General features: G+C 40.2%; 1 protein-coding gene across 6 annotated transcripts in view; it reads right to left on the reverse strand.

Annotated features, from left to right (window-relative positions):
• Nucleotides 1-20,417, reverse strand: part of TMEM255B (transmembrane protein 255B) — a 67,822-nt gene extending 47,405 nt beyond the window's left edge. For 5 of the 6 annotated variants that reach the window (XR_007379991.1, XR_007380015.1, XM_048961611.1 and 2 more), the window contains exons 1-3: nt 20,311-20,417; nt 11,868-12,010; nt 7,553-7,615 (exon numbers count right to left, since the gene is read on the reverse strand). Coding sequence is in view for 4 of the 6 variants with exons in the window: in XM_048961611.1 (XP_048817568.1) it covers nt 7,553-7,615; nt 11,868-12,010; nt 20,311-20,371 (267 nt within the window). In the remaining 2 variants the exon portion in view is untranslated. The remainder of the gene's footprint in view (nt 1-7,552; nt 7,616-11,867; nt 12,011-20,310) is intronic. The other variant, XM_048961858.1, reaches the window with a different exon arrangement.
• Between the last annotated feature and the right edge of the window lie 6,391 nt (nt 20,418-26,808).

A 26,808-nucleotide genomic window follows, 5' to 3' on the forward strand; every position in this document is an offset into this window, starting at 1 on the left:
ATAACCACTTATTTCAGCTACTCATCTCTGTTCCTCTGCAGCCAACAGAGGGCCAGGCACATCCAGAAACTATTACAGGATGGGATTAATCACCTTCTGAAGGAATGTCTTTTTTTTCCATTGGCTAGAGAGGAAGCCTAGATGAGGAAGTATACATGCTGCCAAAACCAATATCTTGTCAATACTTCTTCCATTCCCTTGATAGTGGCTGCTCTGCCTTATATTTTCCCTTCTCCACATCACTACTTTCCCTCAGTCATTTGCCTGGGATAGTGGAGTAAGATGGGTAATGTGGAAAGAGAGGAGGATGCCTTGGATTTGATGATGACAGAATAATATGATACAGAAAACAGCAACATAAACACATGTGGAACCAGCTTAAGCAAGCTTTAATCCAGTAGGAACTTCAGGCTTGTAAGAATTTGAGCATCAGCAAAATTTAAGAATGGCTTAAAACGGTTAGAAATTTAGGAATATCAAATACATAGACAAGAAGCAAAAATCAAATATAGCATTAAAGTAGACAGGAATAAAAGTGAAACAAATGTAGATTCACCAATCAGCAGCGCTGACATTATAGGAATCCATCAGATATTTCCTTAGATGGATGCTCCTGATTATTGATACTGATTAAAGAGGAACAAGTTCATTTCATCACTTAAACAGAGACAGCTGTTCAGAGCAGTATGAAAACAATAAAACAGAAATAAATAGCATGCTGTATATCATAAGACCTTGTTCTCCCTGGTGAAATGTGATGAACTGACATGGATCAAGACTATTATGGCTGGCACTGTTTAGCAGTACGTACTTAACACCAAAATCTGTTTTTATAAATCTGCTTTCACGTTATAGTGACTGCACTGTTTTCTAAGACATGCATGCTGCTTATCAGAAATGCATTACAATCAAATTATAAATTTTCATGTACTGAAGTTCTGCCCGTTGTGCCTGGAAGATTGTATCTGGACAGCTGGGGTACTCATCTATTTAATTTTTCAAATCAGAAACTGTTTGTCTTTTTTTCTGGACATATCTCATCTCACCTTATCATCCATGCACACATGAACATTTTTTTATCCGAGATTCCTTACCAAAACTCTTTTTATCCCCCATCGCTTGCTTGCTTGGGAAAGTAATGAATTTCCTTATTGTTCCACAAACACATTTAATGGGTCATAAAGTTTACTTCTGTTCTCAGCTGTGTGACTGTAATGCTTTTATTACATAAACAGCATGAGAAAACAAACTGGCACAGGAAAAAAAAAACCATTATCCTGTTATGCCCTTAATTCTACATACTGTTTCTAAGCACAGATCTTACAGGACTACATCCCTAAAAATTTCCATTTAGCAAGATGGAGAATTTAAACTGAATTGGCAACTTAAGTCTCAGACTCAAAAAAAACAGTGCAAACCCTAAAAAATTACAGTGTTGAGAATAAACTGTGCTGGTGCGTGTATATATATATATATATATATATTTATATATACACACATACTCTTACAAATACACATACATGTATACGTACATACCTGTATCTGTACAATAAAAGCTTCCAGAAGCAAACTGAAGCCATAATGGCTGCCAAGAGAGCTCTCCAAATGGAAATCAAAGTATCTCCTTCCTCCATGTTCCTCCTTTGTAATAAATATGGCAATTCCTTCTGCCAAAGACAGCAGTAAATGTGGTAGTTTCTTTCTGATCTAGAGCCTGATCTACCACCATATTGTGTCACTTGGTATCAAAGCTGGGTAAGACCTGGGACAGGTACAACAAACAGACTGGCCTAGAGTCAGATGAGAGGGAAATAACTACCATCTACTAGCTGCAGCTAGATGCAATTGGTGGAATATCCGTTGGTATGCGGTAACTGGCCTGGAGTGGCAGTGTAGCATCCTGGTCTTTTTCCCCAAGTCTGTGGCTCCTGTTATCAGAAATATGTGGTTAGCAGACAAGATGAACTGCCAACAGCCACTGTGTATTTAGGCATTTCAGATCAATTACCCAGCATCTAAAAAGGGTTCTGCTGCTGTCTTGTCACATTCTTATAGCTGCATTGGAGAAAAAGAGATTGTGTGGGTGGAATAGAAGATGAATTGAAAGCAGCTGAGACCACAGAGCAGTGGTCAGTGGATGGGCATCCAGGTGGGACCTGTGTTCCTCAGGGTGCCCTGTTGGTGTCAGGGCTGTTGAATATCTTCTTTAAGCCCTGAGTAAAGGCCCAGGATGCACCCTGAGCAAGTTCACTGAGGACACCACGGCAGGGAGCAGCAGTCAACCACAACTCTGCAAATATTCAGTCCAGCAAAACCTGAAATAACTTTGAAGTTGCCCCTGCTTTAAGCAACCAGTTGAACCAGAGGCATCTTTGAACTTAAATTCTCTTATTCTGCCAAAACACTGCAAATGGGGTAAAAATACAGAAAATACTGCCCCATACTCAACATTCAGAATGAGCAAACGCTTCAAATAATACTGACTCATTCAAACCTTAGAGAAGACAAGAGGTGTTATAAAATATGACTTTGATGTTTATGCTGTAGTTGTATATTTGTATTTACTATATATTGGAAATAATCATTTTTAATGCACAAGGTCAAAGAATGGCATAAAAAATTCTAGCATATTTTAACTCAGTCCTTCATTCTTGAAATACTTAGTAATAATGAAAATATCTCATAACATACTAACTAAAGTAGAATATAAGTAACTTTCCTACTTCCCACATTTTTATTGCCTATATAGTTTCCTTTTTTAAATTTCACTCGCCTTTACTTTAGAAGGTGCTTTCATACCCACAGACATACACCTGTCCTCCTCCTTTTCAGCTGAAATAACTGAGTCTTCACAACATCTCCAGTTATTTGCCCTACTTCTACATATGAATTTTCCTTCATGACAAGGAATACTGGAGATTTCCTAGAACTACCATGGATGGACGACATGCAAAATCCTTCTCCAAAAGTACTAAAAAGGGGCTACAAAGCAGCTTCCTGTCAAATAAGGGAGCTAACATTGAAGACTGCACCATGTTTATAGATAAAAGGAGACTGGACAGTCTACATACATACATACTTCCCTGCTTTAAAAGTGCGCAGTTACTGTACAATACCTTCTGTGATCTCAGGATTACCGAAGACAAATATAACTATCACTTAACATGGGATTATTTTTACGACTCTTTAGCTTCCTAAAACTCAATAGTCTAGTCTAAATCACCTTTGAAGGTTCCTTCCAAGGTGTAAGGAGAGAAGGAGATGCCTTTAAAGGACATCTCATGACAGCAGTCCAGGAGCTAAACATAAGAGAACAGGAAGATGTTGGTGCTCTATGAAAGAAGTTCTCAAGGAATAAGCTGCTTGAATTTATCAGCTAATAAGATACTGTTATATTATGAAAGAAATGCAGATATTTAAAAAAGAGCTATCACAGAATCACAGAATGGTTGGAAGGGACCTCAAGGATCATGAATCTCCAACCCCCCTGCCACTGCAGGGCCTCCAACCCCCCCATTTAATACTAGACCAGGCTGCCCAGGGCCCCATCCAATCTGGCCTCAAATACTTCCAAGGACAGGGCATCCACAACCTCTCTGGGCAGCCTGTTCCAGCACCTCACCACTCTCTCTGTAAAGAATTTCCCCCTGACATCCAACCTAAATCTTCCCTCCCTCAACTTAAAACCATTTTCCCTTGTCCTGCTGTTATCTACCCTTTCGAAGAGTTAATATGCTCATACAAGCTATGCTTGACCTCATACAAGAGTCACTGTCAACCTGAAGTGCTTACCTGTATACAAATCTCCATGTCTGGTTACAAAATGTGCAGTTAAATCAAACCATAACATCTAGCACACATTTATGACTGAAAGTATGGTAACAGGACTTTACAGTTGTCATCATTTTAAAGGTGCTGAACAAGATAAGGATGATTGCTAATTTATTCCGTTGTTATTATTTTTACATCAAAATTAAGTGTTTTTCCCTGAACAGTCTGAAATATAAGCACACACACACACAAAAAATAATCACTATAATCACTGAAAAAAGAGAAATGCTGTAGACCTTCTTGGCAGCATGAGTTCCAGTAAGACTTACTACTTCAGTAACGAAAATGATCTGCATTTCCTCTGGCAATACGGCAAGGACTTATTCCATGTATTTGCGTAGTCTACAGAATTTTAATGGTATTTCTCTTCATGTAATCTTGATGCTTCAATTAGCTTAACATGTGGTATGGAATCTGTCAGCAATTAGCATCTCACGAAAATCTACACTAAAGCCAGTTTCTTTCAGGATGCTCGATTGGCAAGAAAAACAAGAAGCACGGTGTGTCTGAACAGAGCAGAGTAGGTATCCTCACTGATCGTTTTTTACATACATTTTACTAATTTGTGCCTACCAACACTAATCCTTCCCTACCTCTGTAACTAATTTTAGCATCTTGCTTTCTAATCAGAAATACATTGTACTGTATTGTGAGGAGATGGCAGGCAAGCAATCAAATAAGCAAGGATACTTCATGTCACATAATCAGCTACATTTGATTTAAGTATTGTAGTATCTTCTACATATCCATCTGGACTATACGCCTTTGGAATGTGGCACCATAAAGCTATGCTCTGTTCTTTAAACCATAGCCTGCTTTGCCAGGGGACAGGGGAGGAAAAAGGGAACAGCAGCACATTATGCTTCAATTTCTGCTGTTTGCTAGTTCTAAACATCCTGAATCAGTGCAAAGGCATCTTATCCTCAGTCAAAGGGAGATTTTATTCTACTGGTGCCAAGCTCTGCATAACAGAGGCAAGCACGAATGCTGAGAGCTCAAGTGAAATCATGCTAGTCAATGAGGCAGAGCCTGATTCTGCAAGTAGCAGTTCCTTTAAATTAAAGGTTATACCTTGGTCAGCACATTGAAGTCCCACTGTGACTCTGGAATGCCAAGAACAAGGTCAAAGAAGTGCAGCATTATTAATGTTGTGTTTTAAGAACAACCCATCGTCCATTCTGCCTAAGTGTGCTTTCATTCTTTCTCAAACTCCGTGTTTACATTTATTGACTGCTGGATTTTTGCTGGACCAGCTCTGCTAACCATTACATATTTCATACTGCACTTAGCATTTCATCAACTGTGAAAAAAATTCGACTTACAGAGGGCAGATCACAAATAAATACAAATTCAAGATAAAAACTAGAAATGGATTTATGAAGAAAACATCAATTAGAAACAGGTGTGGTTTTTTTCTTCTAATGTAACTGAACCCACTTTAATTTTCAACTTAAAAAAAAGCCAGCAAGAATGAAGTATTGATTCATTACAGGGGCCAAAAAACTGTCAGAGCTACACTGGGTTAAGTTCAAGTTTTATACAGAAGTAACTGTCAAAGGAATTCCAGTTAAAAAAGAAGTAACTGAGTAAACAATTCCTTTTCCTCCATGTTCTCTTTTGTTGTGATGCAAGAAATAGAAATTTGAGTTACCAGAATATGATTTTTTTCTATTACATTTCTATGCTTATCTAAGTATTTACAAATTATTGATGCCTGCAAATTTGTTTAAGCTGCCCTAAACCTTTTCAATTATATGTACTCAGCCACACTCCATGGAATAATTGCTGCCCTCAGTTGTAGTATGATGTAAACCCTTTCCAACTCATTTCTGAAACATGTGAAAGCAAGCCACTCAGCCTTAGCTGGATAGTGTTAAAGGCTTTGCCTACTGTGGATGATACTCAGAACAACAAGCATAATTAAACTTTCTAGTTATTTTCTTGGTCTGTTCACTAACAAAGCAGTGTTTCAACAGCCAGATCATAACTGTTATTAATAGAAAGCTGTTTTCCTTGTTCCACGCTGGGAAATGTAAACAGGCTCCAGGACCAAAAATACTGGTTTTATCCCCTCTCCTTGTGCAAACGATACAACGCATTGAGTCTTACAAGCTTTGGCAGGATCTCATCCACCTTATTTCTTTTTATACGCCATTTTATTTTCTGGTAAACACAGAAGCACTGGAGAACTAAGAGGCAGGACAGGGGAAAAATGAAAGATAAAATAAGCCTAAAATATTATGGTTGTTAGTAAAGTAGCATGAATGCTGTGGAAGACAGTGCTATTGTTATGTACCCGCTTTCTTTAGCTTGCAACTTGGAACCTTGGAGTTCATCCTTGTCTCCAATTTACAAATAGAGAAAACAGTTCTTAAAAAAACAAATAAGCTGTTTTGTTACCAGCAAAATTAATTATTAATGTTGCATATTCATGTCTCACAGGTCACATCCCTCTTGGAATCCTTAGTTTTCCAGGGTGGAGAGCCAACACCATAGCATCAGAGGGTAACTAATTTATACTTCTTTTCTCTGCCCACCCGCATATTTTCTGAAACTTGAATTGCACATCCCTGGGGTCTCCACCTCCCTGCTGAATTTGCCTGAAATTGGTTAACACATTCAAAAAACTGAATGGGGAATAAAGATACAGACAAACCTCATGACTTTATCAGTCTCATTTCTTTGGGAAGCCCAGGCAGAAACAAAAGCAAACCAGAGCAGTATTTGAAAGTATACCACTTAAACTTTCAAAAAAATGCAAAAAAAACCCAACCCTGATATTATGAAATAAGTTTACCTACAAATAATGAAATCAAGATGGGAATTACTAAGAAGGAAACAGGAGATCACAACAGACCAGTTAAAAAATGTAAGGTACATCAATCATTTCTTCCTCTAAGCTTAACATCACTCTTTTGATTTACACCTGCGAAGGCTCTGCATTATTAAATGAATTGTAGTTCATAATGCTTAGCTGTAATCAGTCTACTGTAAAGTACACGTTGGACATGATTTTATTCAACCAAGACAGTGCTATTTTTTGCTGAGGGCAAGAAAACTCTAAGACTTTCTACAAACCCAGTCCAACACACCTTTCTTTACCCAGATGGCCCCAACGACTTTTTCCGACCTCCTCACATAAATAAAAGCAAGGGGTTTGCAAGACAACCTAAATATAAAACAAACCACAAAGCAACATCATATCATGTCTGATTTAGTCAGGGAATCTTGACAGCAAGATTCTTCCTTTCAACATGTAGATTTTAGGAAAGCATTGTTGATTGAAACTTCTGTAGGATGAAATTGCCCCTTATGATAGAGCAGATCACTGGCACATTGATGCCCAAACTGGCACATCACATCCATTTTGCCTCCCTCCCCATCCTTTTCTCTGCTGCACAGTCCTGGACAAACTCACACTCATCTGACCCTTCTCTGGGTCAACTCACTAAATCAGCTGAAATTAATTTAGTTTAAAAAAAAAAACAAAAAAACAGGTTTTTATTGTCAGAAATGGTGACCCCATAAATCATCCCTTGCTCAATACAGATAGAATCATGGTCACTTCATACTTCTCAGCTGCTTCTTAGAAAATGTGAAAAAAAATGACTAATATTTTGGAGCTTATTGGAGCAGTTTTAAGTCAACTGAAAATCTCTGCTCTTTGTGTTTTTAAGACATCATGATACAAAAAATTAGAACAAAAAGTGATATTGCTTACCATTTGTCTTCTGTTCTCTACCAGGTGGATGCCAACAATCCCTAGGAAAGATCCAAAGCCAAGCTAAGGTAAAGAACAAAACCAACAGAAACATACGAGGTCAGATTATTAGGTCAACATACTAAACCACAACAGTGAAATCTGAGCAGGTTAATCATACCACTATGTGGGATGGGTGAGGGGAAAAGGTAAATATTATCACTGGATAATCATATAATGCAACACGGAATGACCAGAAATCCAAATCTTCAATATTTCAGATTAAAACTTGTAATCTAATAAAGGAAAGTCTGTGAAAATATATGCTTTTATAACCTGCCTATTGTCACCATTATCACATATTGTTTTACAAATTGTAAAGCAAAAATTAAGTGATGCGGGAGGAAAGAACACTGACATTAAGCCCACACATCATTGTCTTGGAAAAATGTAGAGCTTAAGTTAACAGGAGTTTTCCTCAAAAAACAGGTGCATTACTGCCACGCAAGTGACCCAAATTCATAACCCTACATTGGGTTTGTTTGGTTTTAATGACTAAACACTATCACACAGAAAAAGTCCCTGCTAAAATGCCAAAAAGACAAGGACCAGTCACAACCATAACAGGAGAGAGGAGGAAAGGAAGGTAGAGAAAAGCAGCATTTGTTCTTGTCAGTGCTGCTTCAGAAACAGGGCAGCAGGAAAATGCCGCTCCCTATTAGGGGCCTGCGAAAGTTTGGAGAGATGGAAACTGCTTGCATTCTTGTCCAACACGAGGTAAAGTGACTACGGGGAAACCAGCCTTTCATTCCAGCTTTCTGGCATCAGGATTCCCATCTGGCTCATGTTCATTTGAATAAAAGTGTGCCCCACAGGCAAGACCTAGCTGGCCAGAGGTTTAGAAACAGCCACAGCAGTGCTAGTGCCATTGGGCTTTCTCCTGCTTCTCTCTTCCTGCTTTGCCTGACTATGATTCTTTGCCACCACCTTAGTCTCAACCTCATCACTTCCACATTCCTGGCTCCACTCTTTGCTACAGATGGCTCTACTCTGCTTGGAGAAGCTCTCAACCATACCCTTAGCTCACAAACAATCACTCCATGGATGGAGCGTCACTTTTCTGTTAAGGAGTCTAACCCCCTTCCTGGTGCTAGCTTCAAAGTCTCTTTTCCAAGCCCAATTAAGTTTTTAAGGACTAAGCATCCCAGCCAAGGGCTTGAGTGAGGCCCATGAACTCCTTGCTCTTATGCACAACTGCTCACATCAGAAAGCAAATCTCCTGTAAGCACTTTAATATCACACCAGGAACCCATGATTCTTCCTCAAAAGGCAAATGTAGGAAAAGGGATTTGCTATTGAGTGTTTTGGGAAGATTTATGTGAAAGGGAGGCACAAGTGTGAAAAGCAGAGGCTAAAAGAGTGTGGAAGTGTGTCTGAGCTGACTGCTGAATAAGAGAGAGACTTGGAACTGTGAGCAAGGACACGGCGTTCAGGGGACAGCAACTTCGTAAATTAACACAACTACATCAAAATGACAGCTGGTTCCAACACCAATTTTTCATCAGAAGAAGAGAAACCTAAGCAGCCCCATTTAAGGCTTATAGAGTGGACACAGTGGAGCAATATTATCCACATGCAGAAAAAAAAAAAACACCAAAAAAGCAGTAAATAATGAACAACAGCAGTTTAATCAGAAGGTGTAGAACCACAGATAGAGATCATACCATAAGACCACAGAATTACTGAGATTGGTTTAGTGTTATATTTGCTGCTTTTCTTGTCTGTTAAGATAATAAGCTGCTTGGGTTGGGAACTCTGGAAATTAGAGTAATATGATGACAGAAATATTTGGACTCTGCAATCTCCTGGTTGAAAGATTATAAAAAAGATTATTAAAAAAATACAAGTAATAGTCACACATAAGTGGTAAGAAGTATTTAAGTATAAACAGTATTTATAAGGAAGCAAGGTTGAAGAAGCTCCAACTTCCAGCCTGAAAGTTAGTTTCTTACTGTTAAATTCTATGAGAACTAGATGTTATTTTTAATTGAAATTGGCACTGTCTGATCTCCTAAACTTCTCTGAGCCCAACAATTAAATAGGTAACTTGGAATTCACTTACCAAGCTCTAGCTATTTAGAAGTTTGGGATCAGTGCTATGCCAGTTTTCTAAGCTCCTTCTACTGCCCGTGGAGAAGAGGAGCACCTTTTGAGGGTTATTGAGCTCTGAAAGGTCTTCCATAGCCATCTGTCAGTGCTGCACTGGAGTCAGCAATCTCAAAAAACAGGGGAGGGACAGCAGAGCTCCTCTGACTTGGCCAGATATTATACAAGGGTTGCAAAATATTTATACCAATTAACCACCACTCTTTCTCAGTTTGTTCAGTAAGACAGCATGTGCACAAAAAGAATTCCAGATTTTAGGAAAACCAACAATTTTCTGAAGGGAAAATGTAATAACAAAGACTTTGTTTTCAAAACATTCCGATATATCCTAGCTATTTTGAATATTAATGGCTAACATTTAAAAATTAGTATATTATTTTATTTTTATGGGTGAGCAGCCATTGTTTTCTTTCTAAAAGAAACTAAATGCTGAAAAAAAAATTTCTGAGCACATGAGTTTATAGCTTCTTACACTGACTCTACATAGCTTTCCAAAGAAATTCCTTTCAAGGGAACAAATGCAGAAAATGTGACCTTCTAAAATACTTTAATTCAATTTACAGAAGATTTTTATCACTATTAATATATTTATTTCAGTTTAATGAAAGGAAGAGTCATTCTTCTAAGGTCTTATTATTGGAACTACTTTTTGTTCTATTTTTAAAACACCACTCCTTACAGATCATTATCCCAAAATTATCTTTCTGAAAGACCTATTCTCAACATTACACTAAGATGTAAGAGGACTTGCTTAGGAGGAACAGTTCTAACTCATAAGTTATTAATGGCAATGCAAAATGTATGCACAGTATTAAAAGATGAAATGCCCTCTTCTCTGGGAATTTCATTTCACAGAGAACAAGAACCTTGCAACACATCCATAGAATCATAGAATCACCAAGGTTAGAAAAGACCTACAAGGTCATCTGGTCCAACCATACACCTATCACCAATAGTTCTCACTAGAGCACGTCCCTGAAAACAACGTCTAAACATTCCTTGAACGCCTTCAGGGACGGTGACTCCACCACCTCCCTGGGCAGCCTATTCCAGCACCTAACAACTCTTTCAGGAAAGTAGTATTTCCTAACATCCAACATGAACCTCCCATGGTGCAACTTGAGTCCATTCCTCCTCATCCTATCACTGGTTACACGAGAGGAGGCTGACCCCAAGCTCACTGCAGCCCCTGTTCAGTAGTTACAGAGAGCAGTAAGGTCACCCCTGAGCCTCCTCCTCTCCAAATTGAACAATCCCAGCTCCTTCAGCCACTTCTCACAAGGCCTGTGCTCCAGACCCCTCACCCCTCATTCGGTACCTCTTTGGTACCTACCTCTTTTCTTTTTTTTCTTTGCATCCTTTACCTCCTCTTGCTGTCTAGGGGAGAGCAAATCAGGCATAGAGACTTTGCTGCCCTTGTTTTTCTTTTTTTCTAAAATTCAGTTCATTCACCTAAAAAAACTATTCATCTCCCAAAGTTTTCCACTCTTTTAGATATGACCAATCACTTCTGAGATTAGGAAAAGCCATAGGGGTTGAACCAGCAAGGCCTCCCCAGAAGACACAGGAGCACTGAAGAGTTAAACAGATGCAGCATAAGCCTCATCTCCAGTGCAGGTATATGTTTAAGCGCCCTGCTCCAAAAGTATAAACAAAACAAAGGATCTGGAAGGAGAACTTGTTCATGAGGACAGCCCAAGACTGTACAAGAAGATGTAGAACATTGGTAGACTCTAGGGAGAAGCTTCCATATGCCCATCAATAGCATTTTCCCTCCACTAGACCTAGCAGAATTCTTGGCGTGTGGGCAGAAGAACAGAGTGACTCTTTGCACCATCAGGGTAGTAAAAATGCCTGTCATGTAGTCCCTTGTATGCCCACATTTGTAACAAATTATTGGGAAGTCAGGCACTGCCTTCAGCACAGGCCAAAGAGTTCAGTGTACTGCTGTGTGGTGCAAACTTGGTCCCTCTGTGTCCCCTGAAAGCCTCCCCTTCAGGGCAATTCAGTGTTTACTCCCCTGCATAATCACACACTAGAACTAGATCAAAACAAATAAGCATCTTCTTTCTGTGAAATGCAACACAAATTATTTCCTTTGTTTTCTTTTTATGAGTTAGAGTTTCCTGTATCCAGCTGATACAGTTATCTAGTAGGTTTCTTTACTCACAATGATGCCTGGGTAGTAGCCTCCCACAGTAACATTTTCTGTTCTTGTTGTAGCTGCCAGACCTATGGTCAGTATGAAAATGGACACCACCAGTAGAGAGACTGTGAACCAAAGTGAAGTCTTCTTCCTTTTTGCAAATTGCCCTGTAGAAAGTGGAAGGGGGGAGGGGGAAGAAAAGAGTTTTGAATTGCAAAAATTGTGGAACAAATACAAAACAATCAACCACTGCCATTTGTTAAACTCTTCTGTTGTTAACCCACTGCTGTTCTCCCACTAATGCAAACTGCTGGCAGACAACAGAGAGATTGAAGAAATACAGAGTTAGCTGGAACTCTACACAGCTTAATGCACACACATTAGGCACATGTACAAGATGAGCTTTTATTAAGCTGAACTGAATGTCAGGTGATGATAATTATGCCTTATTTTCTGTAATAATTAAGTTGTTCACATCCATAAGTCAAATCCTGCAAGCCTTGAACAATGCTTACCTTTGTGAAGTTCCAATTTTAGTCTATCTTGGCAGAATATACAAATTTATATTTTAAACAAGATTAGCATATGCTCTACATACTATCACAAAAAAAAAAAAGAAAAAAAAGAAAAAAAAAGAATGTTGTGTTCATATTAACACTAAGGCAAGCAAAACAAACGATACCTCTGAAGCATATCCGTAGTGCAATTAATCAACTAATGACATATGGGACTACCTTTTCTAGTAATAGCTGCTCAATTAAGTGTGTTCATTGAGAGGACATGGAAATTCTTCATTATCAATCCATTCTTCACTAGGTGTATGAGTTTAAATAAAGCCAGTTCTGTTTCATCAAAGTCAGTTCAGAACTGAAAAGCAGACTTCACATGTGTAACTCCACAAGTCAGCTACCTTTCCCACAAAGTAAAGTGATTGATTCTAATTGATACATCTATCAGATTTTTTAATATATTGAAGTGATTTATTCTTACTTGACTTCTAGACTTCACAGAATCACAGAATGGCCTGGGTTGGAAGGGACCTCAAGGATCATGAATCTCCAACCCCCCTGCCACATGCAAGGCCACCAACCTCCCCATTTAATACTAGACCAGGCTGCCCAGGGCCCCATCCAATCTGGCCTCAAATACTTCCAAGGACGGGGCATCCACAGCCTCTCTGGGCAGCCTGTTCCAGCACCTCACCACTCTCTCTGTAAAGAACTTCCCCCTGACATCCAACCTAAATCTTCCCTCCCTCAACTTAAAACCATTTCCCCTTGTCCTGCTGTTATCTACCCTTTCGAAGAGTTGACTCCCCTCCTGTTTATAGGATCCCTTCAGATAATGAAAGCTGCAATTAGGTCAAGCCCTTTGAGCTCTTACAGCTCACACTTTTATGTTTTTCTGACATTACTAAGGTAGCAATCTGTTCTTATTCCATCTCAATGGATACAGTTCTCAGGCATGCAGCTCCAGGAGTGTTAAGTATGGAACGGAAATGCAGAACGTTACATACCAAATGAAAGTATACTGGTTAACCTCAAGACTCAGAAAAAAGGGAAGAAAAGAAGAAAAGAAAAAAAGTCCTCCTTCAGCATATGAATTAGGGTACTTAGTTTCAGATTCCCAGACAATATCCAAACTAGTTTCTTGTCATATTTACATTTACTGTTGTAGTCATCTGTCCAACCTACTGTGTATCTGTACAGCCTACAATAAGAGACACATAAAATATAGTGTGGCCCAATAGATTTCGAATTTGATGCTTGGCTATGCTGATCATCTTTCTGAAAAGCAAGAAAAGTTGTTTGTGTTGAAAAGAGAAGTAAAAAAATAAGTATCTTTATTATGTATATATCTGGAGACTGCTGAGTCTCCATGAAGCCTTGTCCAAGCATGCACTGGAAGCTATCACTTCAGTAGCACAGCTGTTGCACGAACCAGCCCAACTACCATAACGGAATTTCTGTCGACTATTCCATTTACACAGCAGAAATGTTTTTCAGCAGAAAACCCATAGGATTTCCTGTTTTTTTTTTCCCTCCACTTTTATAAAGTTTCACATATCTGTCCAATGAGTCATTTTCTAACCTACAGAAAAGTATATGTGGAAAAGAGGCTGGCTTCTCCAAATCCATTCAAGCCTCTTCACATCTCCTGAGCAGTCAGTCAGGGAACTCTTTGTCAGAGATGAATTCTCTGCTAGTGTGAAAGACTTCAGTAATCTTCCTTATCCCTAGAATAGAAATCAAGTTATAAGTCAGAGAACTGTGCTAGTAGTGATGATGGGTTCCTTCAGTGCACCAGAGCAAGGCTCTATTCTTCTTTAGTAGAAGACTGAAATGTGATTCTTCCCACACTCACTCAAACAGACAGCCTTTAATCTGACCAATTCATTCAGGACCTGGTTTGAACCTGGCCTCCTTATTTGACAAGACATAGTTCTTCTCATTCCTTCTAACTAAACACAATACACGCAGGGAAACAAATATAAAAGGACTTAGAAAAATAAAATAAATGTACACTTCTAAACATACCATAAACCAACGGTCATAAATAAAAGAAAGAGAAGGAAAATAGTTGGGAATTAAGCAGCTCTGTCTACACATGTTTAGAGAAATATGAATTCAGACTCAGAAAAACTTTGAAAAGTCAATCAGTGTTACTTACCACACCATCATACAGCAAACCCCGCTGTCACTACACAGACAGCAGCAACCGAAACACTGCAGAGCATGTGAGGAATAGAAGGGCTGGAAGGCAGGCTTACTCCAGAACCTTTAAACTTGCTTTCCCACCATCACCGTATATGTACCTTTGCTTCAGCCTCTGCTTATGTATGGGGAGGCTATGGGTACATGAAAGTGATTATTTACATTCAAGTATCAATATTTTTAAAGAGATTAGGATCATGTCAAATGTAGATCATACACGTAATAATACAGTGATGCATACAGATGAGTAATGTGCAAGGGAACTACAGTGATGCACAGCAAAAAATGAGGATGAAAGAAGGTCTTACATCAAGGGTGCTGCCTTTGTAGAACACTCTCTGACAAAGCTTTCCCAGTGAATGATCCTTCTTAAGCACACCAAATCAGTTCAATGGGAAAACGAAACTGCAGCATGGTTGAAGGTGAGATCAACATTTGTTATTGGGAATTCTTATCCCAGCCTAACCCTCCACAACTATGAAAATCAGACCAGAAGAAATGATGAAGTTTCATAAATATTCTGCCTTTTCAGAGCTACTAGATAATTGAAAGAGCTACTGCAGAAAGCTGAGGTACTTGATGCCTGCGTTCACCAACAAGGTCTCCCTTTCAGAGATAAGATTCAAGGAGAAGAATTACCACCTGCAGTAGATAAGGAGTGAATTAGAGATTACTTGAGGAAGATCCACGCATTCAAGTCCACTAGACAGACTATATGTATGGATACCAAGAGAACTAATCCCCGCTGCTCTGTATCATCTTTGAAAAGTCACAGACACCAGGGAATTCTCAGTAATTGAAGAAAGGCAAATATATTACCTATCTTCAAAAGGCCAAAACAGTGATTCATTGAATTATGACCTGATCAGCCTCATTTTCGTTCCCAGGAGACTGGAACCAAATATTATGGAGCATGTCCTTTTGGAAGACATTTCTGGGCACATAAGCAAAAGAAGACTGGCAACAGTCACAACTGACCAACCCAACTGCCTACCACAACAAAAAGTCTGTCATTGCGGAACAGTGAATGTTATTCATGCCAAATATGGCAAAGATTTTAACACAGCATCCTACAGTGTTCTCAAAACCAAGTTGAGACATCATGGTCTGGTTAAGTAGACAAGAAAGCGTTTAAAAAACTGGCTGGATGATTGACTTCAGAGAAAGTGGTTAATGTATAGTGTATACTGGAGGTCAGTAACACATATACAGACCAGAGGGGTCTGTTTGGGGGACCTGCCCCTTTTACTGTATTCATTAATGCCCTGGAGAAAGTGATAAGAGTGCATGCTCTTCAAGCTGGCAGATGACAACAAACTACAGGACTAGTCAATACTATGGAGGGCAGGGCTGCCATTCAAGGGCCAGCAGAAAACTTAGAGAATCTAACAGGCAGAGATAAAGTTCAGAGCAAGCTACGCCTTGCAATGAGGACTGACTGAGGACTGCTAGGCTGGGGAGCAGCTCTGCTGAAAAACACCTGGGGGGTCCTGGCAGACAGTGAACTGAACATCAGCCAGTACTGTGCCTTGGAAGCAGAGGTGAGCAGAAGGCTGCATTAACAAGAGCATCACCTGCAGATAAGATAAGTAATTATGCCCCTTTGTTCAGCATTTGTTGGATCACATAATACTATATTCAATTTTAGACCCCCAGGACAGGAAAGACATCAATGAGCTGCAACACGTTCTGCAGGAGTGCCCTGAGAAGCTAGAGGGGACTGGAGTACTCACTTTGTAAAAAGAACCTGACAGAACAAGGCTTGTTTGGTCTGCAGAAGAGATGGCTTTTGGCAATGCCAGTAGTAGTCTTCCAATGCCTACAAGGTGGTCATCAAGAGGACAGGGTCAGGCTTTTCCTAGTGGTACACTGCAGAAGGATAAAAGTCAGTGGACGTAAATTGAAACGTGTTTCAGGTGAGTTATAAGGAAAAAAAATAAATTAACATTAGGACAGGGAAGCACTGGAACTGGTCTCCCAGAGAGGTTGTACTGTCAAGATCCTTGGAAGTTTTGAAAATCCAACCAGAAAAAGCCCTGAGCAACCTGGTCTGACCACACCACTGACCTTGTCTTCACTAGGAGATTGAACTGGCAGCTTCCTAAGGTACTTTCCCACCAGAGCTACCTTGATTCTATGATTTTACAATAGTCAAGACAGCTAGATTAAAGGTGGTTTGGGTATGTGTGCTTATATCTACTGTTCCAAAACTGCAGTTTTTATGTGGATGTACTCTAAAGGGATGTAAGAATGCAAACATTCTGAAGGTCAGTGGATCAGATGATTCTCAGCCAAGTGTTACTGAAAACACTGAATGTCAGCTTTCATGAGACATGCCAAAGAGCAAAGCTACTGCATTTTCAAAGTAACACCTGTACTGGCAAAAGCTAATCAGATTGCATGGAGGTAAAGTGTACATCCAAACTGCCTTGTGAAGTTTTGATTATATTGTATCTATGATATCAATAATTATATGCAAAAAAGAAAGACATGAGTTTGATAGCCCGGATTAAGTTTGCTGGAAAATATCTTAGGAAAAGGCATGCTCTGATTTGTAACCAGAGCAAATAGGACTTAGTCAGATAAAGCAGAAAAGAATGTCATTATTTATAAGGTCTTTTTTTTCTGACTGAACTATATTTTAACTTTGATATTTACAGCTGCCACAAAGCATAATCAATTTATGCACGTGATACCCTTCAATCTTCACATTCTTTTATTTTTTACCAGCTACATCTCAAACCGGATGCAAATGTCCAATCCTACCTTCTTTTTTATATTCTACACTAGAAGCTCTCACAACTACCTGTAGCTAGCAACAGACTTCACCCTTAGCAGAGGTGACTTACAGGTGTGGAGAGAGGCCCCTTCTACAGATACTGGCACATGCAATCTCTTGTTTTTAAGGAACTGTAAAACTAGGTGGGTAGATAGTAACTTCTAATAAACTGCTGGTAGTCTGGGTTTTCTAAGACACATCAAAAAACCATTTGGTGCCTTTATCGAAATGTGTATAAATGATATGTATATACCTCACCAGCTTATTGTGAGGACTAAGTAATATTTGTAAAGCAGCACAGTATCTTCAGATGGAAAGGGCTGCAAATAGTTCTTACTATTATTCCCCTTCTGCTATTTCAGTCGTGCTGTCTCCCAAGATTTTTCAAATCTTTATTTACTGCTGTTTGTACCAGTTGCCATGCAGCTTTTGGATCTGCTTTTATTACTTTCCCGTGGGTCTGTGCAGCCAAAAAGCAATGCCAGACCGTTCCCAAGGGCACGGCACTGTTCATAGCACAGACAGACAGCCTGATTCTTCCCCAGCAATTCTGTGGTAAGCACTGAACCAAAGGCTGACCATGTAAAAAAAAAAAAAAAAAAAAAAAAGCCATTTACAAGCACAGGAAAAGTTGCTGCCAGTATTTCTAAGTTGATTTTTCTCCCCTGTGGTTGTTTTGTGGTGCAGGAAACAGTTAATGAAGGCTTACAAGTTTTTAACACTGAAGTGACTCTCAAAACAATTTTGACAGTTATCCCCTTAAACTCCTTTGATCTCTTACTCTGAGCCTCGCTCCACTTTGCTTAACACACCAAATTCATATCTTAGCGTGCCAAAAATCAAGTGCATGGAAAGAAATCTTCTCATCATATTCTTAGTAGCTTGAGAGCTGGTCAATAGAGAGTGTGCACATGTTATTATCTCATCCTCAGGAGCAGAAATAAGAAGTGCTCACTGAAGATCAAGCTTTGCTTGTCACATAGCAACAAAATACAGCAAAATTTCTTTGTTCATCAGTGGCAGAAAGCCAAATTATTTACAATGCTCTGCTTACAATGACCAGGGGGATAAATTCAATTTGCTGGACAATCATGGAAAATGAGTGGTTTTATGGAGAGGGTATAGATTAGATTTCTGGTAGAATGCAAAGCATTAGGTCCTCTAATGAACTGCAGGCTCTGTATTTAAGTGAAGAAAAGTATGAGTTTAAAAGGAGAATGAATGAATTTATGATGAAACATGTCCATGGTATGGAAAGCGGGCAGTGGCCAAGGAAGGGAAAAATAGAGTGAAACAGTATCTCCCAACTCTGGAAAAGTTGTGTGTGATCTGCAATTTAACTCAAAAAAGTCTAAATTTAGACTGAGACAACTCTCTTTCACTAACTTTGCAATTCCTTTTAGAATCCAGCTCCAGACATCATAAAGTCTATAAAATTTTTGCAAGGAAAGAAACACTGCAGGATGTAGCAATTTGCTGGGACAAAAATCACATTTGCTAGGTATTGGTACCATGCAATTTCATACATTTGTCTTTGATCTAGTTAGGGTGATCTAAATGGAAATGCTTATTTGAAATAATGCTCCAGCCAAACGTGTATTAGGGTCCTAATATGAGAAAAGAGATAAGTGAGGAAAGTTTGGTAGCAGAAAGAAAAGGTATCTCTTCATTACCTAATGAACAAATTCCAATTTTGTGTTTCAGAGTGGCATTGATCATACATAACAGGATCATTTAAGCAGAAAGTCACCACAGACAGAGAAGTATAGTATCAAAGCAGTAAATGCAAATTCTGCATCCGCTGCTTTGGTGCTGCCAAGCAAATGTTTAAGGGAAGAAGTTTGGAGCTAAATTAATAATTTTTAATTACTGCAGTGCTAACATCAGTGCAATCTCTCTCCTGGCTATGGCTTTCATTGCCTATTTTCCAAAATGCTTTTGCCAGCAAATGAATCCTACGTTGCTTCCTAAAGCTAAATGTGATGGACTGAGATGCTTAAAAGGGATACTCACACCTAGATTAGATTTGCCAACTACAACTACAACTAGAACTGCCAACTACAATTGGCAGTTGCTGTCCCTTCCCTGATAAATGCTTGACTTGTCCAGAGTGCTGAACTAATTAAGGCAGATGCAGCAGCGCTCATTCTAAGCCACAAGATAGCAGCGTGTACCAGGTCTGTATCTTTAATTTGTGAGGAATAATCCATCAGTGTGATATATATTCAACTCCTTCAGAAACACAGAAACAGGTCTATCATTAAAAAAAAAAAAACAAAAAAAACACCCAAACTCACTGTGCTTTGACACTCTATTGTGTGGCAACAGTGCTACCATGCAGTATTGATATGACCTCATGGCTTTGGCAACAACTGTTTCACTAATAAATAACTGAAGGAGCATCTCAGCATTAGTTTAAGGGCAGCCAGCAGATTTCTACTGCTCACCTGAAAACATTTGTCAAGTTATGTTATGGCACTTCTTCCCGTCACCTTTTCAACACTGAGATGGTTCTTCTTCCACGTGTAAGGAGAAGTTCTACGGTTCTAAGTTTAGGCTCTACCGTGGCTGGCGGTGAGGACCCCCGTGTGCACAGCGAGGACTGCGTACCCCCAGCAGCTCACTGCCGGCTGTGGTCCCCCCTTCCCCTCAGCACTCCCACCTTCTCCTCTCTTCAGACAGAGCAAAGCCATATCGTCTCAACGCTAACGCACCAGCACCGCGATTTGTTAACCACAGCGGTCCGCCGAAAAGAAAGAAGGCAGTTAGTATAGTAAATACCTCAGCACACGGCTGCAGCCCCGCCGCCCACCTCGGTACCCATCTCCTAGGGACGCGGGCGGACACGCCTTCGCTCCTCTATCCCCTCCAGCCAACACGGCAGCGAAGAGCCGCTGCTCTCGAGGCTCGCCGCGGGGCCCCGAACCCAAGAACCCCGAATCCCCGAGCTGGCGCCGCGGGGACCGGGGCTCACCTGTGGGGTCCAGCAGGGCCAGCGGACCCGCCATCGCGGGGCCGGTCGCCGGCGCCATCATCCTCCGCGGGCGGCTCCGCTCCGCGCCGCGCTGCCGCCGCGGCTGGCCGCGGGGTGCGGGCGGCAGGGCGGGCTCTCCCCATGGGGAATGCGGCGGGGCGGGGCGGGGCGGGGCGCGCGGTCAGCCGGCGGTACCGGCGGTCCGTCCGGAGGTACCAACGCCAGCTGTCCGAGGGGAGGGCGGCGTGGAGCAGCCTTCGTCGCGGCAAGCCGTCCCTCCGCGGCTCTCGGGCGCTGCTCTGCCCTGTCCCTAGCCGCCCTGCCCTGTGGAGCGGGCTAGCCACGAGCTGGGAACAAACTTCTTTTTCCAATTGTGTTCTGCTGCATCGTCCAGTGCCCGCCATTCCTTCTGCAGGACTTCTCCCTAGCAGAGAACAGAAGAACGTGTTTTTGTGGACAGTAATTTTGGTAGGGTGCCAACCACTTTGCTTACATTAAGGCATTCTTAGCTTGTAGTAAACCTAAGCCTCTCTGGTTAATGTCCTTGGTTTTTTATTGCTCAAACCTCTAAATGTAGAGATGTACATGTCCTTAACTTTTTTCTTTCACATATTTTCCCAGAAAATGATTACATGAAATGAGACAACTTCCTCAGCCACCCAATAGTCTGTGGCATCGTGTAACAGAATCATAGAATTACAGAGTCGTTTGAGTTGGAAGGGACCCTTAAGGATCATCTAGTCCAAACCCCTGCAATGAACAAGGACACCAACAACTCAATCAGGGTGCTCAGAGCCCCATCCAGCCCGACCTTGAGTGTCTCCAGGCATGGGGCATCCACCAACAATCTGGGCAACCTGTGCCTTATCAGACCTTATTCTAATATACTTCTTCCTTATATTTAGTCTAAATCTCCCCCCTTTTAGTTTGAAACCATTTTCCTATGTCCTGTCACAACAGATCCTGATAAAGAGTCTGTCCCCTGCTTTTTTATAGCCCCTGTTTGGATACTGAAAGTCTGCTCTCAGATCTCCCCAGAGCCTTGTCTTATCCAGCTGAGACAGACTGTAAGCCAGCAACAAAGGGCAGCCACAGGCTGTGTCAACTCCGTGTCCCAAAGCCACTGCTTTCTCTTTGTGTCCTCTAGATTAGAAGGGTTGAAGGCTGTATTCTGTATAGGAAAGAGAAAAATGGGGACAGAGGTAGCATTTGCACTAATAATAATTATTAATTATTAACGGAGATGAATAAAATAATGTGTTGCAAAGACAGAAAAGGTGATGGGACAAATAAAACATTCACAGCTTATCATTTTTACAAATCCCTGAAAGGAGGTTGTGGTGTGGAGAGTGTCAGCCTCTTCTCCCAGGTAATAGTGATAGGGTGAGAGGGAATGGCCTCAAGTTGCACTGGGAGGTTCAGGTTGGATATTAGGGAAAAATTCTTCTCAGAAGTAGTGCTGAGGTATTGGCACAGGCTGTCCAGAGAGATCACTGAGTGGAGTCACCATCCTTGGAGGTGTTCAAGAACCACGTAGGTGTGGCACTGAGGAATGTGGTTAGGGGGCATGGTGGGGATGGGCTGATGGTTGAACTAGATGATCTCAGAGGTCTTTTTCAACCTTAATGGTTCAATGATCCTATGACTCTGTGATTTCTTTAGTGAAAGTGCGATGAGTAAGAGTTAGTTTAACCCCTCTGGTTCAAGGTTGAATATGGACAAGGATTTCCTTTCTATAAATAACGGAAGACTGTGGAAGACTTTAATTCCTTAAACAGGGTTTAGAAATTAAGTATCTGAATGTATCATGTGGGGTTGGGTGCAATGGGCCATAAGCATTTTCTACCAGCAGTCACCAAACAGACACAGTTGAAACATCTGAATGTGGAAAAATCATGGACTCTAAACAGAGATTGAAAAATCACATGATGTACAGCACTCTCATCCCAAGTCATAAGGTACATCAGGTTCCTGCCCTAAAAAATGATGGCACAAGTAGACAAGAATAGATTTAGATCATTTTGAATTCTAAGCCTGTTGACCAGCATACTTCCTCCAACATACTGAACAGTTTCTCCCAACTTTAGGTCCTCTGCAAATTTAATACACCCTGTATCTGATCAAGGCCAGTGTTGACAATCAGATAGTTCCAGTCAAAGGAAGGACCTCAGCACTTTCCATCTTCCAGGACACGAAACTTCAGCGACTTTTTTCATCGCTTCTACAGTGTTGTCATTTTCACTGTTTCTCTGTAGAAAGGTCTGGTCTGGTACCAAGTCCTCCTTTATCAGTTTCTTTAACTTGTGATAGCTATTTTTTCAGTAACCTCTTTTGAAAATCTGTTGTGGGCTTTTGTTGGTGGTGGCAGTGTTTTTTGGGAGAGGTTTATTCAGTTTTATTACAGTTCAGTGGACAGAAACCTTCTTTCCAAATTTTTCTCCACAATTTCTAGTCTCAGCAGGAGTTATCCCAATTCTCTTTATGCTTCACCATCATATTTGGTGGTGCTTTCACATTCCTCAAAACGTTTAGGGTTTGTCTCCTCCTCCCATTATTTGAACTCCTAACTGAAAACCAATACACCAGTCACTGCTGAGGCTAAACTCAGGACTCTTAATTAACCAGATCTCCCAGTGATGCAGGATTTTGACAATAAGGTAAGAAGAATTCCTTTGTTCATAATTTATAAATAGTATTTATTGGCATGGTTACTGGTACTATTCCTCTAGGAATACATTGCTTTAATTCAGCTGGACATGCAAAGGAAGTCGTGCAGGAAGTGGAAAAAGTACAAGATAAGTAACCAGCAGGTAGTCATTGGTATTAAAAGACAATTGCTGGACAAATCACTTCAAAAACTCTGCTTCCTGGCTTCAGCCAGTTTCCAAGGTGCATTTTGCTTGGCTGTGTTTTGTTGTTTGTTTGTTTTTTAATTATGTTTTCTTGTTATCAGTGAAGGTTTGAAAGAATGTGCCAGCTAAAAAGGGGACTCAAGAATGTATAGCTATGTATAACAGTGTTCAGAGGTATCCAAGATAAATGAATTACACACAGGTCCATGTGTGTCAAAAGTGGGTTTAATTGCTTTCAATAAACTTTTCACTCATTAATTTATACTATCAGTTTTTGAACTCCGTAAACTTTTAGGATTCATAGCATCTTGTGATATGTGTGTCACGTGAAGAAGTGGGATATCCCAATGGAGAAGCAAATTGAAAAGAGCCAGAAAAACATTAAGTGTCAGGCATATTTAGAGCCATAGAATAATATACCTGAGGAAAGGTACTTTGCCCTTACAAAGAAAAACAACCGCTACACAGTACCAAAAGCCACTGGATGTGTACCTCTGCAAGATGGTTAGTTGAAGTATGTTTGAAATGCAGCAACAATACAACAGCAATAAATGAGATCAAGCAAAACAAACAAACAAACAACAACAACAAAAAACCCAGTTGTGTTGTGAATTACACATTTGTACACAGGTAAAAAATATGTATATGGTTGTACTGCTGTCAGTTCAAAAAGAAACAGATAATCAATTTTTGGAGTGCATTTTACAGAAACTCCTCTAGAAAATGTGGCTTAAATTTCCGAATAAATTATGCTATTCCAAAAAGAATAACTCAATCTGAAATCTGGATGTGATGCTGATATTGTTTCAACAGGTAGAATTTCAATTACACTTCTAAGCAGCAAATTTAAATGTTTAATTTAATTATTTTGCCTGCCTTAAAGCATTTTCAAAAATTCCTCTTACTGTACAGTGAATTATACTATCCATTTAAATTATATATATTTTTTAAGCCCAAAAGTAAGAGAGGCGTCCTGTATCTTTCTTCATATCAGCTGCTGCCTAATTTAGTCAAGGTGCCCTTCATTTCTACTGTGGTAGACACAGTTAAAGTCACGGACAATGTATAATGCAGTCTCAGTGATGGAAGAGAACTCCTTGCACCTCTCTCTTCACAAGCTTGTTTCCTCTAGGATGAACTCAAGAGTTTTGCTCAGTTCAGATTTAAAGTCTCAGCTATGTTGTTCTCTACCTTAGCAGACTGTTTTACAATTTAACTGCAATCAAGGAGAGCCAAGAGGCAAGTTTCAACCAACAAGCCCCTCAAGAGTTATAATCTACTGCAACATTTGTCAAACTGGTCTCATATTGCTATATAGAGTCCTCATACTTAGATAACACACAATATTCCTCAGAAACTCTGGACAATACAATATTAAATCGGAGTGATATTCCACTGTATCAAACATTTATTGGTATAAGGAGAACAGCAAAGTTTGGAGCATGGAGTAGTTTGGTCAGTTGTGATAGTTTGGTCAACTAGGAAGATGGCAGAGGAAGAAAGTGAGCAGAGACAAGTGGTCAGCCCTGATGCTCACTAAGAAGGCACTTAACCAGCCTTGGAGAGCTACTGCAGTGGTGGAAAACGGCTCTCTTTCTCTCTCCCAAAGGCCCTTATAAGCCACTCGGGTAGACTGTTTAGAGTAGAGTAAGATGATGGGCACTTAATGTAGTACAGTCTCAATATTTTTTTAGTATACATGTCCATTGAAAAATCAGAAGTGCAGCATTTACTTCACACAGGAGAGAAGAATCTTGCCAATGTTTAAAATATTGTGTTTAGGATTAAATAAATCACATTTAGACAAAGACAGTGCAAAGTACACCAACAGCAAGTGGGCTCTGGGTATCAGAGCCAAGGTGGCTCTTTGCTAGCATCAGAGTAACTTAGTGACTTAGACCAGCCCCTACTTCACCTATCTCTCAGTCTCCTTCCACACCACCCTAGAAGGGGCCACCTTTACACCACCCCACTTGTGACAGCACACATGCTGACTAAGACAAGGCTGAAAAACCTGGCCTTTAGTTTTAAAAGGAAAGATGATGCTGGATTCTCTGTTGATACCTCTGTAGGGATTAAAGTGTTCAATGACAAGTTAGAAGGTCAGTATTTTATCTTTCAAATTCCTATCTTGCTTTATTATGGCAGCACAAAGGAAGGACCACAGCTTGGTTTATTCTTTCTGCTTGATTTGAAAGTACCAGAATTAATGGTGCATAGTGGTGACATGGACTGCCTGTGGAGATAAGGAGAGATGTTGAAATAAAAAAAAGTGACAGGTTTTAAAATGCATTTTCTATCTTCAGGGCCAAGACACTTTCAGCAGCAGTTTAGAGCTTTCCAGTCACTTTGTTCCATAAAATACTAAATTATCAATAACAGAAAGAAAGTTAAAAGTAGCTGGTGGACCGTGACTTGCTACCGGGGAGGTTTAACCACCCAGAAGATGGACTACTGCTTGCTGCCACGGGAGTTTAGACATGCAGATAGAGGACAAAAGGTTCAAAGCCACTGCGGCCCAAAACATTTCACAATGGAAAAAAATGTATAGAAGAAATAAAAAGAATAAAAGTTCAGAACGGATTAGAATGAGCAAGAGTCAGATTAGCATTTGATGTATGCAAGGCCTTCATCCCTGATGACAAATCTCCATCTTTCCTTAAGATAAGATACCAAATGCAAGAGGATGGCGGAGATGAAGAGGATTTTCCTGAAGGACTCTGCTGATCCCACTGAATTGAAATGGTAGAAGGAGGGCAAAATCAAAGCCCTTCTGTCTCACTTGCTTTCTTTTATTCAGAACTGCCTGTTACCCTGGAAGAAAGCCCTGCTAGTTTTGGCAGTGCTGCAAAGTTCTGAAGAGTGACGGTCCAGTGCTGCAGTTCAAAAGGTGACAAAATAACTGGAGAGAGCTGCAGTTGCTCAGGAGGAGTTTCAAACCAAGTGCAGCCACTGAAGACAGCCATCTTCTAATTATCTGCTTTATTCCTCCTCTTCAGCAAGCAAGCTACAGAACTAGATAGAATAAACAACAGGTGTATTCTTTGCCTATGCACAGTTGAAAGCAAATAAGAGAAATGGAATAAGAGCAGGAAATCAGTCTCTCTATTGTGCAGGTTTTTTTCAGTGCCAGTAACAAAAGAGGTCAAAAGCAGAGTCAGCTTCTATGGGCTGTAAGCACTGCAACACCTATGGAGGTAAATGTGCAAATGGTGTCTGGCATCATCCTTGATTTCAGAGTTTTCAAGAGACAAAACAAGTAAATAAGTTATGTCTGGAGATAAACTGACTCTTCATAGTAAACAGATACCTTGATAAATGAGAATCTCCTTTTGCCTCAGAGACTGAGAAAGAAGGTTTATATCTTACGTTAACCTTGTCCTCTTATATGACTGCTCATTTCAACAAGTTTAAACTTAAGATGCTAAATAGATGGGATGGGTTTGTATCCAAGTCTCTTACAGTTTGGATTTCCTCCCCAGATTATGATCAAGACATCATTTTTAAGGTTGCTACTCTTAGCTGCAGCATCTGCTTGGTTCCAACATAAATGCAACAGTAACAGATGATTCACAAATTTCTCATACTTGTTTCTGAGGTTCTATTAGAGTGTGATCAATTGTCTACAAATCAAGCTTTTGTTAAA

The sequence above is a fragment of the Lagopus muta genome, chromosome 1 (assembly GCF_023343835.1).
Source record: "Lagopus muta isolate bLagMut1 chromosome 1, bLagMut1 primary, whole genome shotgun sequence".
NCBI classification, from domain to species: Eukaryota; Metazoa; Chordata; class Aves; order Galliformes; family Phasianidae; genus Lagopus; species Lagopus muta.